The sequence below is a fragment of the Myxocyprinus asiaticus genome, chromosome 34 (assembly GCF_019703515.2).
Source record: "Myxocyprinus asiaticus isolate MX2 ecotype Aquarium Trade chromosome 34, UBuf_Myxa_2, whole genome shotgun sequence".
In the NCBI taxonomy this organism is placed as follows: domain Eukaryota; kingdom Metazoa; phylum Chordata; class Actinopteri; order Cypriniformes; family Catostomidae; genus Myxocyprinus; species Myxocyprinus asiaticus.
Window position 1 is genome coordinate 40,300,695 of NC_059377.1, and position 19,382 is coordinate 40,320,076.

General features: G+C 37.1%; 1 protein-coding gene across 3 annotated transcripts; it reads right to left on the bottom strand.

Annotated features, from left to right (window-relative positions):
* Window positions 1–3,126: 3,126 nt before the first annotated feature.
* Window positions 3,127–19,158, bottom strand: LOC127425545 (casein kinase II subunit alpha-like). Of its 3 annotated transcripts, none has more exons than XM_051671658.1 (13): window positions 19,058–19,158; window positions 13,751–13,881; window positions 13,416–13,527; window positions 11,648–11,749; window positions 11,127–11,177; window positions 10,981–11,040; window positions 9,157–9,240; window positions 8,747–8,857; window positions 6,692–6,793; window positions 6,312–6,412; window positions 6,072–6,220; window positions 5,824–5,913; window positions 3,127–4,278 (listed from the first exon to the last, which is right to left on the bottom strand). In XM_051671658.1, exons 2-13 carry the CDS (start codon window positions 13,849–13,851, stop codon window positions 4,160–4,162), a joined length of 1,182 nt encoding a protein of 393 aa, XP_051527618.1. In that variant the 5' UTR covers window positions 13,852–13,881; window positions 19,058–19,158; the 3' UTR covers window positions 3,127–4,159. The 3 variants fall into 3 exon arrangements, with proteins under 3 accessions (XP_051527618.1, XP_051527621.1, XP_051527619.1); XM_051671661.1 differs by having other exon boundaries at window positions 5,810–5,913; XM_051671659.1 differs by lacking the exon at window positions 19,058–19,158 and adding an exon at window positions 14,088–14,112.
* Window positions 19,159–19,382: the final 224 nt, after the last annotated feature.

Genomic DNA, 19,382 nt, shown 5'->3' on the forward strand with positions numbered 1-19,382 from the left:
AGATAAGGAAGTAAATGGAACGTGTGCGCATATGAATTTACAAGGAAAAAGAACGTTTCTCTTTTTTGAAAGTAGCTACATTAATTCTGAATGAATAAGTAACTCCACCGAAGTACATCTAGGACACATATAACAATATAAAAGAGCTAGTACTTTGCCCTTTTTATGCAGATTAGAAAGGGCAGTTTGAGGCACTCCGTGACCAGTATGAGGAGACATAAAAGTTGAACAGATTAAATCGGAAGTGTTAAATCTTAAGAATTGGACCAAAGTTCCTTTCAAGGCAAGTCAGTCCACTCAGTAGCCATCTTAATGGTCTTAAACACACCCCAGATAGCACATGTACAGGTGCATCTCAATAAATTAGAATGTCGTGGAAAAGTTCATTTATTTCAGTAATTCAACTCAAATTGTGAAACTCGTGTATTAAATAAATTCAATGCACACAGACTGAAGTAGTTTAAGTCTTTGGTTCTTTTAATTGTGATGATTTTGGCTCACATTTAACAAAAACCCACCAATTCACTATCTCAAAAAATTAGAATACATCATAAGACCAATAAAAAAAACATTTTTAGTGAATTGTTGGCCTTCTGGAAAGTATGTTCATTTACTGTATATGTACTCAATACTTGGTAGGGGCTCCTTTTGCTTTAATTACTGCCTCAATTCGGCGTGGCATGGAGGTGATCAGTTTGTGGCACTGCTGAGGTGGTATGGAAGCCCAGGTTTCTTTGACAGTGGCCTTCAGCTCATCTGCATTTTTTGGTCTCTTGTTTCTCATTTTCCTCTTGACAATACCCCATAGATTCTCTATGGGGTTCAGGTCTGGTGAGTTTGCTGGCCAGTCAAGCACACCAACACCATGGTCATTTAACCAACTTTTGGTGCTTTTGGCAGTGTGGGCAGGTGCCAAATCCTGCTGGAAAATGAAATCAGCATCTTTAAAAAGCTGGTCAGCAGAAGGAAGCATGAAGTGCTCCAAAATTTCTTGGTAAACAGGTGCAGTGACTTTGGTTTTCAAAAAACACAATGGACCAACACCAGCAGATGACATTGCACCCCAAATCATCACAGACTGTGGAAACTTAACACTGGACTTCAAGCAACTTGAGCTATGAGCTTCTCCACCCTTCCTCCAGACTCTAGGACCTTGGTTTCCAAATGAAATACAAAACTTGCTCTCATCTGAAAAGAGGACTTTGGACCACTGGGCAACAGTCCAGTTCTTCTTCTCCTTAGCCCAGGTAAGACGCCTCTGATGTTGTCTGTGGTTCAGGAGTGGCTTAACAAGAGGAATACGACAACTGTAGCCAAATTCCTTGACATGTCTGTGTGTGGTGGCTCTTGATGCCTTGACCCCAGCCTCAGTCCATTCCTTGTGAAGTTCACCCAAATTCTTGAATCGATTTTGCTTGACAATCATAAGGCTGCGGTTCTCTCGGTTGGTTGTGCATCTTTTTCTTCCACACTTTTTCCTTCCACTCAACTTTCTGTTAACATGCTTGGATACAGCACTCTGTGAACAGCCAGCTTCTTTGGCAATGAATGTTTGTGGCTTACCCTCCTTGTGAAGGGTGTCAGTGATTGTCTTCTGGACAACTGTCAGATCAGCAGTCTTCCCCATGATTGTGTAGCCTAGTGAACCAAACTGACAGACCATTTTGAAGGCTCAGGAAACCTTTGCAGGTGTTTTGAGTTGATTAGCTGATTGGCATGTCACCATATTCTAATTTTTTGAGATAGTGAATTGGTGGGTTTTTGTTAAATGTGAGCCAAAATCATCACAATTAAAAGAACCAAAGACTTAAACTACTTCAGTCTGTGTGCATTGAATTTATTTAATACACGAGTTTCACAATTTGAGTTGAATTACTGAAATAAATGAACTTTTCCATTACATTCTAATTTATTGAGATGCACCTGTACATCTTCGAGAATTCTGTTTAAGAACGTTTCATCTGGAAAGCATCACATTCTAATTAACATATACTAAACATCTTAAAAAGACCAGATTTACAAACATACTAAATTATAAACGTCTCAAAGACATAGCTGTCTTATACGAGAGGATAGACGTATTGCAGATGAGCAGACAATGAAAATAATAATGTCTTCCAGATGTAAACACGCACGTCAAATAGATATCTGGGTGATGTAGGTTTGCTATTAGGGTCCAAGGAAGCTATTTTCTATAGATATAAGCGGCATTAAAGTTGAATGGGGAAAGACTGAAATCTTCAAAATGGCCAAATATACATAATGTTTTTGTTTTTTTTTAATCAGCAATAAAATCTGACAAAAATGGTATAGAAACAATTGTGCTTTTTTTTATTCATTTTTTTAGCGCAGATCACACACACACACACACACACACACACAAAAAAAAAAAACTGCCCCCTGCTGACACAGCTTGTGGAGAAAAAAAAAAAAAAAAAAAAAAAAAAACCTAATTTAATTCATTTTATTTTTTTAAATTATAGTAATCATATCACACTAATTAACTATTATCACACTAAATTTATATATATATATATATATATATATATATATATATAAAATCATGTTCAGTTGCAAAAAATGTATATAAATATTAGAATGATCAAAGTTGTAATTATAATTATTAAAGTAAACATGAAAAGGCATTCACCAAAAAACTTGAGGAAACATGGTCTCCATACTACATGTGGTTGTAGGGGAGGAGTTGCCAAATGAGGCCTTGGTGATGTCAGCAGAAAAGGAAAGTTGTTTCAGAGGCGGAGCAAGTTATTACATGTTGATGAAAGATGAATGAATACATTATGAATCGTTCACAAGAAGACCAGGAATGTTTATTAAGAAAGTTAGTGTACATTTTGATGGCATGTTGGCTCAAAACATTACTATTAATTTTGTTGCTCTGAACCTTTATCTGCAATACATCAACTCTCACTATTTGTAAAACAGTAAATTTGTCACATACTTCTCCATAAGGATTTTCACATGTCTGAAGTTAAAGAGACTGGATTAAAGAGACTGGATTGGTCTTAATGATCTGGGTGAATAACCAGACACTCGATTCAACAGAGTAAGATCCAATAAATATTAAAAAAATAATAATGTTGAATAGGATGCTGCTCAAGCAGGTTTTATTTTTTTTTTTTTTTTTTTTGTGTCTTATTTGTGCAGATTCTGGATAAAACGAGACATTGGAGTCAGAGGTAAGGGAATGAAGTAGAGGGGCGTTCATCAAAAAAAGGTTGAGAACCACTGCTGTACACTATCAATTCCTTGTAATTCATGTCTTTCTAACAGTGAATGTCACTAACCATGAAACATCCATCCAAACAACTAACCTCATCATGTAGATTGTATATTGTCTGTGGATTTTAATGTTACGGTCAACAAAGTGTTGAAAGGGTCCAAAAGTCTCGGTCCACACTGAAAAACTGGGATTAAATATCTAATGACATTTTTAATCTGGAAATCAACAGTTTTACCATTTTAAAAAAAATAAAGATTTATGATGTTATGACTTGAAATAATTAAATATGATTTCACTCTAGTTCACTAATCAAAAGTGCCAATTCTGACCACGCTAATTCCTTTGTATGAAAGGTCAGATTTACCTGCTTCTATTGAAGCACACAACATGTTCTCTGGAACATTCTCATTCATACTGGGATAAAATTTGAAAAATGCAAAACAGCATTTTTACATGAGGACTCTGACACCTAAACCCCCCTAAAGAAATAATATTCATAATTAAATTACACTCAAAACTTAAATGTTTAAAAAAAAAAAAAAAAATTATTAAAGAAACATACTAAAACCAGTGTGTGTGTGTGTGTGTGTGTGTACATAAATTTGACATTCAACAAGACAGCCCTTGATATTATTCAAAACAACAAACGGAAACCAACTTAGGGACATATAAAATAAATTTTATTATCCATTTTACTGTATTTCTACACTGTAGTGGCTTCTATATAGACACCATCATTGGGAAAGAATGCCGGACACTGACAACATAACTGTCTGCTGTGTGTCCGAGCTTCAATATATAATTATTGTATGGAAAAAAAGAAAAGGAAAAAAGAAACCTAATTTAGTCTCTCTTTTATTTGTTTACACTCAACATAAAAATGTGGCCCAGGTGAGAGACAGACAGCGAGTCTGTTTAGGGCTGGGCACCAGTGGCTGCAGGAACCTGCGTGGCAAGGGCGCTGGGAGAGGAGATGACAGGAGATCCTGCGAAGTTGGCCAACGGCTGAGAGGAGGACATCGATGTGATGCCTCCTACAGGGAAACAGAATCCTTATTTAACATGAGTGAAATAAACAGTAAACGCACACATGCAATTTGTTAAAGGATGAGCTAACACACAAGAAATAAGTTCATTAAGCAGAAAGAAAACGGATTCTTTGTTAAATAAGAATAAAACCATATTTTTACAAACAATACATCCGATATCATGTGATATGATTTTGAATAGCTGTGGCCAGTTGTGCAGCAGGAGCACCTACTAGCGACCAAGACCGCAGCGACTAGTAGGATTGGGAAACGAGAACCGTAGTCCGAATCCCAAACTTATGACTGTTGCGAGTCAGTTCTTTGAATCTACAGTGCAAAACATACAGCACGACCAGTGTAGTCCGAATTACGAACAAATGACTATTACAAGCCAGTTCTTTTGAATCTGCAGCACATCCAGTTTAGTCCGATTCCCGAACAAACGACTCTTGAACCAGTTCTTTTCGATATATAACGTGAAAAATAAAACGTGACCAGGGTCATCTCATTCCTGAACAATGACTCTTGAACCAGTTCTTTTGAATCTACAGTGCGACCAGTGTAGTCCGATTCAGTATCATTTACCTCTTGAAAATAACTTATCAGCCGGTTCTTTTTAGTGAATCAAACATTTTTTGAACCGAAGTCGTTCATTTCGTCATGTCCGACTCGAAAAGAAACAAAAACTGTTACTGTGTAATGAGTAATTAAAGGTGCTGCAAGCGATTTATTTCATGGAAAGGTATGCAAAAAAAAAATCCTGCTCCCTCAAAGATATTAATGAAATCTCACTAGTCTCTGTGACAGCTCTGGACTCTGTAAACAGCAAATAAAAATGTGTCTGCGGTCCACGGACAATGATGCTTTCGACCTGTCAATCATTTTGCGCGTTCTCATAGTGTTTTAGTTGCAGAGAATTATTAAAGCTTACTGCCATTTTTATGCCATGTTGTTCATAACAGTTGAGGGCACTATTTTGCTGCTGTTGTTTTAAACAACCGTTTCTGCCCGATGTCGGTCTCAATAAAGCTAATTTGTTATCATTGGAGGGCGTGTTTTGGAAAGAGGGGGCATGGCTAATCCAACGGCTCAGTCTCGTGGAAGCAGAACGGCTGAAATCGCTTACAGCACCTTTAAGGGTCTTGAGACTTCAGAGTTATTACTGGAGGATTTGTTGAAATGACAATGTGCAGTTACAGACACACATTTGGTTTTGTTGTAGTTAGTGGTATTTTATTAAAAAAAATGAATGATTAAATCAAATACCTTAAATATTCCATTTTGCAAGAATCTTCTCTACTAAAATCGGAAATGATTTCATCATTTGGTAAAAGGCTGAGGGCCGTAAATCTGATAAGATTAGCATTTCTTATAAATATTTCTTCCTCACAAGTACTAAAAGAATTGTAAATGGAACCGTTAAGGAACCAAAATCGTTTAGAATCAGAACCGGAATAATTAAAATGAGGAAATGGGTATGTGAGGTAAAACAGAGCTCAGAGATGAAGAAATGGAGAGATGGACAGAGATGGGGCACCTGTTATGATTCACCTGTAATCATACTAGACGTGCTGACTGGAGTGGAGCCAGTGGACAGTCCTGAAGTGGAGCCCATCCTCGCCTGGTCCTTCACTATGGGATCTGTCAAGAGACATGTACATTCCCCATTATATCATTAAATAATTCAATCCTATTTCTACTGTGCATTTAATATTTTCATAATAAATGGCATAAAAAAATAAAACATACACTCATTTCTATGTCAGCAGAGGCTGAAACACTGGTACTGAGACACTCACAGAAGTAAGGGTGCTCCATGGCCTCCCGGGCGGTGAGGCGAGCTTGATGATCATAGCGCAACAGTTTGTCCAGGAAATCAAGCGCTTCGGTACTGACCAGGTGCTGGTTCTCGCTGTGCACAAACCGTTCCCACCTTTTCCGGGAATGTCTAGATAAAGAGTACAAACAAACACGTATCAGTCCCAATCACAAAAATGTGGCAACACTATAACATACAAACACAAACGGACACCGCGCACCTTCCCAAAATGTCGTTGAACCGTGGATCGAGCTCAATGTTGTATTTGTCGATGTAGTCATAGAGGTCCTCTGTGCCCAGGACTTTGGCAATCCGTACGAGCTGGGAAGAGAGACAGTACTGATTAGAAACAGCAGGGGGAAGCAGCCAACACACATCAGCAAGTACACAGAGCAAACCAACTTAACTGAAAGACTGAGAGAAAGAACATTTTCCCACACTTTTTGACCAAATGAATTTCCATTATTTCCTCAGTCATTTGCAATTTCTGGATAGGGCTTTTGAAATATCATTTTGTTTCAGACCAATTCGCTCAATCATCATACTGAATTGAACATCACAATTGTACATCTTTCATGGCTTGAAGGCAGACACACTCACCTGATCGTAGTTGTCGTGTCCGTGGAAAAAAGGCTCTTTCCTGAAAATCATACTCGCCAACATGCAGCCTAAGCTCCACATGTCTAAACTGTAGTCATACATCTGTGAGACAAAACCAGCAAGTCAACTTGTGTATGTGCAAAATATTAAATAAAGAAAATACTTTGACATGATCTTAATTTCTTATACAAACAAGTCAATTGGTTTTATGTTAGTTATAGTCCATCACTGGTAGGGGTGAGACGATATGGTTCTCACAATTCGGTTCAATGTACAAGATGAGGTTTACGAGTCGATATAATCTGACAAAGTAAAATGACAAAGTATGACAGATAATTGTGCTTATTTTTCAGAAAAATGTTTGAGCAAAATGCTCATTTCTCATCAGAATAAAGTTCTCTAATGCACAATATAAATGCTCAAGTTCAAATAAGAGTTTCTCATATACATTTCACTATAAGAAAAGATCACAAACAAAACGTCTAATACAGTTGGCTATATTCAGGCTGATCAGGTGCAGGACAAGCAATATAACTGAACATGTCCTGACAAATATAAATCAAAACTCTTCTATAACATGCAAGAGACAGCTATACTCATTTCTATCCTTAGCCTTGCTCAGGGACATATTTTTCCTTTATATATTTATATTCCCCTCACAAAACACACACACACACACACACACTCACTCACTCACTCACATATACATATATATATATATACATATATATATATATATTAGTATGTGAAAGTGTTTTTTTTTAATAATTTGTCATTATATAAAAATGTATTCTATCAATTAAAACTGTCATGAAATTGCATATGTAATAATGATACAGTATGAGCTGTCACTGAAATAATATGTACAATTTACATCGAGTTTACAAACATTTGTATAATTAGCGCTAAGACAGTACTGTCTCTTTAAGGCTGGCGGCAGTTCAAAGAGCGTCTCAGAGGAGTTTCAGCTTGAGTGCACATTAATGCAATTCTCAAATGTTCCTTTCACTTTTTGGTCAACAACTGACTTATAATAGATATTTTAAAGACACATTATTCAGTGAAAGTGGAGTGCGTGGATCTCATCTTTGATGGACACACATTACATAGAGGAAATGTTCCTTTTTCATTTAAATAACTTTTTAGCACTTTTCAACAAGGCGAGTTTACAGGTATTCCAGTACAAACATTTCTAAAAGTTAATTTCAAGCACTTTAAGTACCTTGTGAAAACCCTGTAGAATTTTTTTTTTTAGAAAAACAACTTTATTGATGTTTGATGGGTTATGCCAGCAGCCATATCACCCCGTAGCTCAAGACCGGTTGACCGCTGAAGCCAAGCTGGGTTAAGCCTTGTCAGTACCTTGATGGGAGACCTCATGGGGAAAACTAAGGTTGCTGCTGGAAGAGGTATTAGGGAGGCCAGCAGGGGGTGCTCACCCTGTGCTCTGTGTGGGTCCTAATGCCCCAGTATAGTGATGGGGACACTAAACTGTAAAAAAGGCACCGTCCTTCGGATGAGACGTTAAACCGAGGTCCTGACTCTCTGTGGTCATTAAAAATCCCAGGACACTTCTTGAAAAGAGTAGGGGTGTAACCCCGGTGTCCTGGCTAAATTCCCCCCATTGGCACTTATCTATAACAGCCTCCTAATAATCCCCATCCATAAATTGGCTCTATAACTCTATTCTCTCCTCTCCACCAATAGCTGGTGTGTGATGAGCTTACTGGCGCACTATAGCTGCTGTCACATCATCCAGGTGGATGCTGCACACTGCTGCTTGTTGAGGAGAGTCCCCCGTTCACTGGGTGAAGTGCTTTAAGTGTAGTGTCAGAAAAGCGTTATAACGTTCATTCATTCATGAATACAAAAAGCTTTATAAAAAAAATAAATAAAAAAAATAAAAATAAAAAACTCAATACGGTTAGTCATTTATTGGTTTGTGATATTTTGAAATTCGATATTCTCCCATCCCTAATCACTGGCAACAGACCACCTGTATGTTTTGCGTTTAAATCTTTGTTGATTCTACACCCAATTTGTTTTCATTCTCACCTGATAGTCCACCAGTAGTTCAGGTCCTTTGAAGTATCGAGACGCCACCCTGACGTTGTACTCCTGACTGGGGTGATAAAACTCTGCTAAACCCCAGTCTATCAGACGCAGCTAAATGACAAAAAACACAATTAGAGAAAAATGTGTAAATTCAGACAATAGAGAATGCTTCATGACTCGTGGTCACCCTTTCTGCATCACTGTTGACGCAGGAAATATCTACTATTCGTAGACTCTTAAATTTGATCTAGCTCAAAGAAACAAAGCTTCTCTTTCTAAAGCAAATGGGCTGTGCTTCTTGATTGATGTCATTATTTGGCCAATCAGATGGATGCCGTGGGAGACGGCACAACTAAAAGGCTGACGTGAGCTAGAGTGGCCAATGACACGTGGCGGTGGGCGGGCAGTACCTTTCTGTGTTCGTGGTCGATCATTACGTTGTGTGGCTTCACATCTCTGTGCATGATTCCCATACTGTGACAATAATCCAAAGCCTGTGAGAAAGAGACAAATGTTCTCAGAATTTGAAGTTACAAATACACTTTTTTTTTTTTTATCAGAACACTTGCTTTACACTTATAATAAAAAATAAAAAAGTGAGACGTCCCAATCCATGTTGCTGGAGCAAAGTTGATGCAAGTTGCTAAAAAACAATATTACTTGGCAGATGATGTTTAATTCTGGGTCGTTGACAAAGTTGTCCAAGGTTATAAAAATGAGACATTTTAATAATCTAGTTTAAAACACATGGATCAATTTAATCTTTGAATCCATGTCGGTTTCAATTTTTTTTATAGCATTAACATTTATAGAATTTTCTACAAAAATGTCATGACTTGTGATGTAAGCATTAGGTAAAAGGTATTTTAATACATTCCTTGCACCTTGAATACATTAAAATGTACTTAATTATTAATTTAAACATTTTACTAACATTTTTCAAGGTAAAAAATTAGTTAACATATCTGAAGAATTTTTGAATCAAGAATATCAAGACATTTTCTCAGGGTTTCTCTATATGACCCGAACAAAGTGTGCCTTTCTATAAAAATGTCAAATGAGACTGATTTTTATTTCTTTACTGTCTCCAGACAGTTACACCACATGACAGTTTTTACTTTGCCTTTGAACTCATTAAAAACAGGTTCATCATAGAAGAGGTGCATTCAAGTAACTTATTAATACATTAAAAATGCCATTTACACATTTTTATTAACTTTATAGATCTGGACTAAAAGAAATGAGCGTCACATCATTTACCCTATAGAAGGCAACAGTGCCCACACACTTTTTCAGTCAACTGGGTTCTGGAGGTATTTTTCCCATTCATATTTTCCAAAGGCTTTTCATAAAATCCTTCATTAAAGAGTTAGAAACCATGAACCAAACTAACCAGCTCAGAAGTAAATCAACAGCATTACAAATACACCATCGATTAATAACCTTGGAGATCACAGTAGGTCTGTCTTTAAAGATTTGAAAGTTATCGTTAAAAATCAATTTGTCTATAAAAACTAATTCAAGGGATTTTTATTTCCGGAAACAGACTTTTGTGCTCTCATTAATAATAATTAAAGTATTTAAATAATATTGATGTATTTTATCATATTGCTGTTGCAACTACTAGCGTGCATTATTGTCTTTACCACAGTTGGAGAGGGTCTACTTGGCCTTAACTGAAGTTAAATCAGTGTAATGCATAGCCTTGAGTGGCTTTTTACTTTAAATGACCAAGACAAAAAAAAAAAAAAAAAAAAAAAAAAAAAACCACCTGTACATTTGAAACATGCATGAGCTAAAAGCAATCTGAGCATACTTCAACATAATACAGAGAGAGAAAAAAAAAAAAAAAAAAAAAAGGGGAAACAAAGAAAAAGCATGCACGAGAGATGGAAACCCAGTGTAACGTGCTAGTAGTGAAGGTACTGAAGTCAGCTCTTTCTCCTGTTGTGACGCAGCTTTACCTGATCCAGATTAACACACATGAACCCATCTGCAGTCAAACCATCCATCTGAACACTCATGCTTCTCACCCAACTCATTAACAATAAACGCATGCAATATGATGAAGTTGAGTCAACCAACATGATATCTGAACATCAGCTATAAGAGCAGTGATTTCTGATTTATGAACGACTCTCAAAACTGTTCACTGATCAAAACAAGAACTGTGAAGCACAATAGCATCAGTTCCTACGAGGATATCTGCAAATGAAGGAACTCAGAGAGCCTACCTTTAGGATCTCATACATGTAGAACCGGATGTCGTAGTCTGATAACGTTTGATACAATTGCTGCATGACAAAAGAGGAGAGTTGAGCTGAAATTATTCAGTTTGTATTTTATGTTTTATTTGAGGCTGTAGAATAAAGTGATTTACCTTGAAGTCTGTGTTGTTCACATGTTCAAAAACCAAAACTGGAGTTCGAGACTGCACAAGGAGACAAAAGAATTCGGTTAGGTACGAATTTTTGTTCAATCAGATTTCATACCACCTGTATAATGAAGTCTTTTTGTTGCACACTTGACGTAACAACCCATCGCAAAATGAACGATGAAAAAAACCCCCACATAAAATACGTTCTGACTGTTCAGACTAAGATACATTTACAACAATCAGATTTTAATCAGATTACAAACCACCAACGAAGTTGGCTTAGATCATACTAGTGGAAATCAGATTTCATGTGGGGTTTTTCTGTTCAGAATATGAAAAGCTAAATGGATATGTCTGAGAAAGGCCTTAAAGACGCCAATCAACACAAATCCATACAGAAATGTCTTGTTATAGTTAGGATTACTAAAACACAAGCTAGCATCTAAATCTGTTATCTGGGGCCCTATAACATTGCATACAAAGAAAGCCAGCATGTGAACTTTAAAGAAAGCCAAAGAACTGACCACAGGATCCTTGACAATGTCTAGAAGTGTGATGATGTTGGGTCCGCCTCTCAGATTCTCCAAAATTTTGATTTCCCGCTTGATTTTCTTCTTCTTTACTGGCTGCACAGGGAAAGACAAAAACTACATTAAACATTTACAGGCAACATAAAATGGCATTCAAATCTCCCTGCTATATTTTGACTGCATTTCAGAGTCAAAAATAATATTCAACGGTAAGCAATGCATGGTGGGATTTGATTTTATCCATCTGGATTTTATTGTGAAAAGTGGGTTATGATATCATTGGTCAAATAATATTTTTCCCCACCAATGTGGCCTTGATTACATCAGCATAAGTCGTTTCAGAGCTAGAAAAAGCCATTGCATTTTAATGAAAGATAACAAAAAAATTATTCTGAATAACACACACTAATAAATAGTTCACAAGACCAGCAACACTGAAATTGATGTGCGTGGGGGCTTGGGTAGCTCAGTGGTAAAAGACGCTGGCTATCACCCCTGGAGTTCGCTAGTTCGAATACCAGGGCGTGCTGAGTGACTCCTGCCAGGTGTTCTAAGCAACCAAATTGGCCCGGTTGCTAGGGAGGGTAGAGTCACATGGGGTAACCACCTCGTGGCTGCTATAATGTGGTTCGTTCTCGGTGGGGCGCATGGTGAGTTGAGCGTGGATGCCACGGTGGATGGCGTGAAGCCTCCACACGCGCTGTGGCAATGCACTCAACAAGCCACTTGATAAGATGCACGGGCTGACGGTCTCAGACGCGGAGGCAACTGAGATTCGTCCACCCGGATTGAGGCGAATCACTACGTGACCACAAGGACTTAAAAGCACATTGGGATATGGGCATTCCAAATTGGGAGAAAAAAAACAAACAAAAAAAAAGTGCGTAAAATGATTTCTCCCTTCAGAGCTTAATGTTGAAGAGTCAACTATAAGTAAGCCATTGCCCTCAACTGTGACACTATCAAAACATTAACAAAAAATAAAACTATTGATTTAAAGTTAATGTATGGAATCAATATATTTAAAGTTGTGCAAAATATTCAGATAAACACAAATACATAAGTAGTCTTGAGTGTAGGGAGTCCGACTTGGTTGCGTAAACTGGTGGATTTTTCCCCTCGGTATCATGGGTAGTGTAGTTCTTCACCAGGAATTCCACTATTAAACACAATTTTAAAAAAGTTGAAATAAATGCAGACTGATTTCCATTTTCAAAAAATCCTGAAACAATTACACGACCCAACTGACAGAGGCTATCTGATCTGACAGTGTCTAGACCTAATCTGCAAAACTTCATCCGTGGTGTCTCTAGTAAAGGAAGTTCATTATCCACAGCTGGCTACATTACAGGACAGCAGCGCTAATCTTCAAAAGTATTTATCACTTAGCTCGAAAAGAAGCTCTCAGCTAGTCACGTGTTATCGCAAGAATCTAGAGCTTTCTCTGGTTAAGAGGAGGGAAAGAATTCGTCAGGCGCCTGTGCATCTGAACACCCGCCAACAGGTTCTGGTTTCGATATTGTTCACGCTGCCGTCCATTACGTAAACAAGCTTATCTCAGAAGACGTTCTCATCAATGACTTGGAAAATAAGAACCTGGAGGACATGAAGCCAAGGGTCTTCTCTGTCATGCATTAGGAGGCTTGTGTTTCAGTAAACAGCCACTGAACCCAATCTGACTTAACCGAGGGGCTGGTCAGATCTCTGAAAAAAAAAATAAAAAGGAAAAAAAAAAAGTGTCTGGAAAACCAACACTCCTCACCTTGAGTATTTTGACGACTACTTTCTCGTTGTTTGTAATATTGATGGCTTCGAATACTTCACTGTACTTTCCTCTGCCGAGCTTCCGCACCAGCTGGTAGTCATCTTGATTCCTGTCGACAAGAAACGAAGCAGTTACAAATAAGTTGCCCATTATCTTTAAATGTACGTAAAGAAGAAAATTGGTTTCCTTGTGAGATATTTGACCAGTTTTAGGCCAAATCTGCCAAATACAGAATAGTTTCAGAAAAGGTCAGGTCACACTGAATCTTTCATCAAGATCATGTTCAAGCTACATCATCATCACCTGTCTGTAACATCTGTCTTTACACTCACCCCCACTCTACGACGTGAGATTCATAGTCCCAGTACTCTCGTGGTCTTTGTGTGTTGACGTCTGGATAAACGCGGGATCGACTCGTGACAGGGCCGGACATGATCTGGACGTGTGGCTGCTCCTGTCAGGGCTGTGAACACACAGAAAGAATCAATACAGGACAGAGCTAACAGGACAACCCACATCAATAACATCAACAGTGTTATACTGCAATAAATGGTCCCCATTCGCATGTGGACTTTACTCTGATAAAGAATGAAAAGAAACCCGGGATGTTTGGCTGTACAGGCCCTAAGTGATAACACGGACCCCTGACTGTCTGTAAAATTGGCTTACGGCTCTGAAACTCTGCCCAGACGGAGGAAGGTTTTAATCTAGGTGTAAGCCGACCGAGGAAGACTTGACCACCGCAGTCCAGAAGATGCCAGCAGATTCTTTCAGGGTGGCCGAAAACTAAACACATGGCCAAACACACATACACATCAAAACGACACACACAAAAAGGTTTGGGAACTGAGACCCGGTTATTATTCGGAGCCAGATCAATTTTTGAAAAATACTAGAAAGCCGGATTATTTTCATGACTTCGGTTCTTGAACGTGCAGCTTCTGTTGACTGGACACAATATCATGCATCACATCTTCTCAATGTCTTCAAGGATTTCTTTTCAGTTTAATTGATTACCATTTCATAAAAGCTTTAAGCACTGCTGTATACTCTGCCTATACCTAAACAGCACTGAATGGCAGGTGGTTGGTGGACGGGTAACCAGTAGAGAGCAACAAGGGTCCATGGTCTAACCTGTTGGAATAATCCAATCAGAGTGATTTACCATCCAGCCCTACCTCTCCTCTTTTATCTGCTGGCCTACATGATACACCGAGTTTGAATCTGTAGAGCAAAATTAATCAAGAACACACAGAGAGTCATTGCTATTGAGATAAAGAAAGACTTGTAGAGATTAGTGTTCAGAAATAAACAGAAAATGACTCAGGGTCTCAAATTCTCCAAAGTTACTAGTTTGAATAATGAACAAAACATATTGAATTCATTAGAGCGGTTACTCAATAACATGACTTACTAGCTCTGTTCCAAAATCTGGTGAGCTGCTTAACTGCCTACATAAGCAAATGCCTTCTCAGGCAACATCCTATTCATTATGAAACCTCAAAAGTGACTACAAGAAAACGTATTCGGCCCAATAGAAACTGCAAATAATAATTATATATGGGCATTGCAGACACATAACAGGGATGCTGGAACACTAATGAATCCAATAATGCTTAACATGCACATGAATGTACCATCAGCAATAATGAATAATTTTGTTTTGCTCCATAAGATTTTGGTTTGAGCCACTCCAGAGATTCACTCCTTCCCCGACGGTCATCTCATAGGCTGAGCACAGTGCTAAACCTGATATCACATGTTTCTTTCAAAGTCACAAAGCCTGTATTCACTAGCAGCCATTACTTTTATCTCAGAACAAAAATTACATGAGCTAATCTAGACATGGATGAGGATCAAATATTTGAAATCAATTTTATAACACGAGCTTCACAATGTGTCAAATAGGGTTTCAAAGAATGCAGAGTGCAACAGTGCCCACACACTTTGGCTTCGGAAGTATTTTTCACATTCTTTTTTCCATAGGGATTTCATGTGATGAACCCATCTACGAGGTGACTCACAACATTACAAACTTTGATTAGAAGTAAAAACTTCTTTGAAAATTGGACAAAAAGACAAGGTAGAAGACCATGTACTTAAGGATTTAAATGAGGGAATGAACTACAATCCCATGAAGCATTGCGAATGACGTAAACAAATTAAAAAGTACTGATCAGAAGTAGGGCTGCAACTAACGATTATTTTGATAATCGATTAATCTAACGATTATTCGGCGATTATTGCAACGATTAATCATTAGCTCTTAACCGATTATTCAGCTTGTGCCCCGACTTAAAAGGTTGTATAAAACATGCTTGCTAACAATGAGGACAAAATCATCTTTTAAAAATACCTCTAAATAACATTCACTGAATTAAAGGGAAAAAAATACTTTTTATTAAGTTTAATTCAATAAATAAATTCACTGCAAAAAAAATAAAAAATCCTATTGTTATCAAGTTTTTGTCTTGTTTTCCATTTAAAATGGTCTTTAAAACAAGATACAGTTACTTGAGAAGTAACATGAGATATTTAGACTTGCTTTAAGAGAATGTATCTTCAATATAAGTGTATTTTGAATATAAGTGTATTGTTTCACTTGGTTATACTTCTGCGAGTGCAGTAAAGACAAAATATACTTCTATTCAAAATCTATTCTCTAAAAACAAGTCTAAATATCTTTTATGCTGCTTCTCAGATGAATGCATCTTTATTTAAAGGATTTTTAGATATTTTTTAATATTTGTATTTTTAATATTATATTCAACATTCTCAGATTATTTTTTCTTCTGTAGTATAGCTGTTAAAGTAAATGTACGATGTTTTAAAGGAGTTTTAGATATTTATATTGGAAAACAAGCCAAAACAAAAACAAATTAAAAACGTATTTTGTTTCAGTGTATAATGGGGCGAAGTATACCCTCACACACCTTTCTGTTCTGTTTGTATTTTCATTCTGTATGAGTTCATCTGGACTGTGAGCTGTTTTCTTCCTCTCCTCAGTCAGAACTGCAGTGCTGCTCTTCGTCATCATTAGAGTTTAATGTGATCTCATGTTACGTTAAATGACATCAAACGAATATTCGACAACGAAAATTTGTCGGCAATGTTTTTTTTTTTTTTTTTATTGTCGATGTTGTTGATAACGTCGACTAATCGTTTCAGCCCTAATTTGAAGTACATAAACAATATGTTTTAAGTAGAGGTCAAACAGGTTTTAATGGTCAATGCTGATATCCAGAGAGCAGGGTGGCCGATAGATCATTATAATGCTGATTACACAACTTAATATAATAAATAACATACATAAATTAACTAAAAATTTTAACTTTTTAGCACTATATTTACTCAAACTTTCCCACAAAACTTTAACTTTGTACAAATAAAAAACATCTAAAAACATTGTGTGTTTTAGATGGTAGCTAGCAGTTTCTCCTGATTTCTGTTTAGTCTTTCCATTTTAGTGACTGTTTGCACATAAAGAAATTGTAATACATTAGGAAGAAGAAAATAAGAACAGTGCACACAGTAGTCCAGCAACCACAGACGGTATTTGCACATTAGCGATCGCATTTACTCAAACAGTGCACGGTGAATATGACATTTACTTACAGCGCACGTGAAGCGCTTTTACTTAAAGTTTCTCTCACTCTAATGCGAATCCAGCGACTGCTTACAATTTACTCGGCCCGGAACGCCTGCTTGGAGTGGCACGGACTGACCGGCATGCAACAGTCGAGAGTCAGAGGGACACAATTTTGATCCAGGCTATTATAAAACATACTTTAGTGGAATATATATGGAGCACTCTACAGGACATAAACAGATTTTCACCAATGTTATTCTGTACAACAACACTTTAGCTTGTGAGATACTGCTTAAATATAATGTAATTATTAATGATACTTTATTATTATTATAACTACATTATTGGACGGACAGACAGTGTCTGCCCCATCTAAATGCAATATCATGACCACATCAGGATGTAATATTTTCCTGAATGAACTACGGATAACTAGTGATCAGCACTAAGGGTGACGTCAGTCCTTGTGAAGCAAAATATGTTGTTGCTCAAATTCCACATAAAATTTCATCAAAGTTCCTGCAATTAAATATGATGAATACATTTATTATAGTATTTTTCAGCCACTTGTCACTCAGGGTTCCCACTCTTTTCAAGGCACAACTTTCAAGGACATTTCCTGGACATTTTATGTGGCCACGGGGTGCAAATACTTAACCCTTGTGTGACCTTCGGGACATTTTTGTATCTCATTTTTGTTTTTTCCATCATTTTGGCGGTGTTAATGCCAACAGCATACATTTTGCCAAGGGTGTGTATTTTGGGGGGAATTTTGATATTTCAACCTCAGTTCCTATAATACATCTATAATACTCTGTGCACTCAAAATAGTTACACTCAAGACCTTCAGGACAAAAATGTCCCCATTGAAACACATTAAAACTGCAATATTTGATCCCAGAGATATTAAAGCATAAAATCATGAATTCTATGATATAATGCTTTCATTCTGGAGCCCTGGCTTCAAAATTTACATTTTTCTTATGTTTGGCCTATGGAGCAAATACATGCTTTTTCCCTATTTTCTGTTTGCTGTATTATAGAGCACTGCAGGTCAGTTAAATAAATGATGCAGCTAAAATTGTGTGTGTGTGTGTTGGTATGGATGTCAAAGTGTGTTTTGTATGTGTGTATTGAGAAGTGTGTGTGTGTGTGTGTGTGTGTGTGTGTGTGTGTAGAAAACAACAGTGGCATTATGTAAACAAACTGTCATTTAAAGGGTTAAACTCCTGAAAATGAATGGATATTTGGTAGTTATGATCAGGACTGATGTTGGTTAAAAAAAAAAAAAAAACTCAGTGAAAGTTGAAAATAATATTAATATATAACATTATTAGGACCTCTGAGTAACTTTTTTTAAATTGACAAGGGATAAGCAAAAAACACAGGAGATGTCATCTATATTGTGGTTATTTTTTTCTGAATTCCATATTTGACAGTTTAATTACATTTTATTATCAAAATGGCATCTCATCAAATGAATGAATTAAAAGATGTGGGATACTGCTAATTATTACTATTATTATTATTATTATTATTACCATAAACATTAAGTTGCATTGTGTTTTCATTCATTTTGAAGCACGCAGCACATGCAGATTTTATATTTATTCAATTGAATCGTAGCATTTTGCGGTTTAAAGACAATACTAGGATATATCGCGATTTTAATTCGATTAATTGTGCATTCAAACATTCATTTTTGTTCAAAATGTCAAATTCCTTGAAATGCCACGTTTTATAGCTTAGCTAATGCCCTTTTTATGAATGGATTTATTGATGTTTTCCACACTGCAGTAAAATGTTAAACACAATTTAAAGCCATTAAACATCGAATTTATCTTTTATATCACTAGCATATCATCACGTTAGCCACAGCATGCTAACATTTTATTATCTACAGATTTAAACCTATTAAAAGACACAATGGGGACCAAATACACAATACAGAACTCCCTTATCATCCACTTTATCACTGTAAGGCCCCATAGTAGGTAAAAGTTCGTGTTAAATGGCATACATTGTAAGAATAAAGGGCGGTTTGTGTTACCTCAGCTCTGTGGTAATATGGCGGTGAAGTTAGCGCTAGGAAACGCGATACCTCTCCAGTCCTGCAGGAGCGCTCACAGTGACACTGCCTTCCGCTCAAAGATGCTCTGATTTATAGCCCTCCCACTCTCCGTACAAGCAACATGTTCCTGTCGCGCGCTGAGAGAACATCTATAGTCCAGCCCTTCCACTCTGCAGAACCCGCCAGCAACACTGGATAAGGACCCTTTTCACATATCCCTCATATCCCTTTATCGACCCTTTTCAAATATTTACAATCTTTTGCATAGATTTAAGATAGTTTTATGACTCCCTTTGTGCTCTTT

What these genes read in the sequence shown, in the direction of transcription:
- LOC127425545 (XM_051671658.1), bottom strand. Translation starts at nt 13,851, where the DNA reads ATGTCCGGCCCTGTCACGAGTCGATCCCGCGTTTATCCAGACGTCAAC. An exon ending in ACATTGTCAAGGATCCTGTG is followed by an intron (nt 11,178 to 11,647) that starts GTCAGTTCTTTG and finishes CTCCTTGTGCAG; the next exon opens with TCTCGAACTCCAGTTTTGGT. An exon ending in TTCAACGACATTTTGGGAAG is followed by an intron (nt 6,221 to 6,311) that starts GTGCGCGGTGTC and finishes CTCTTTATCTAG; the next exon opens with ACATTCCCGGAAAAGGTGGG.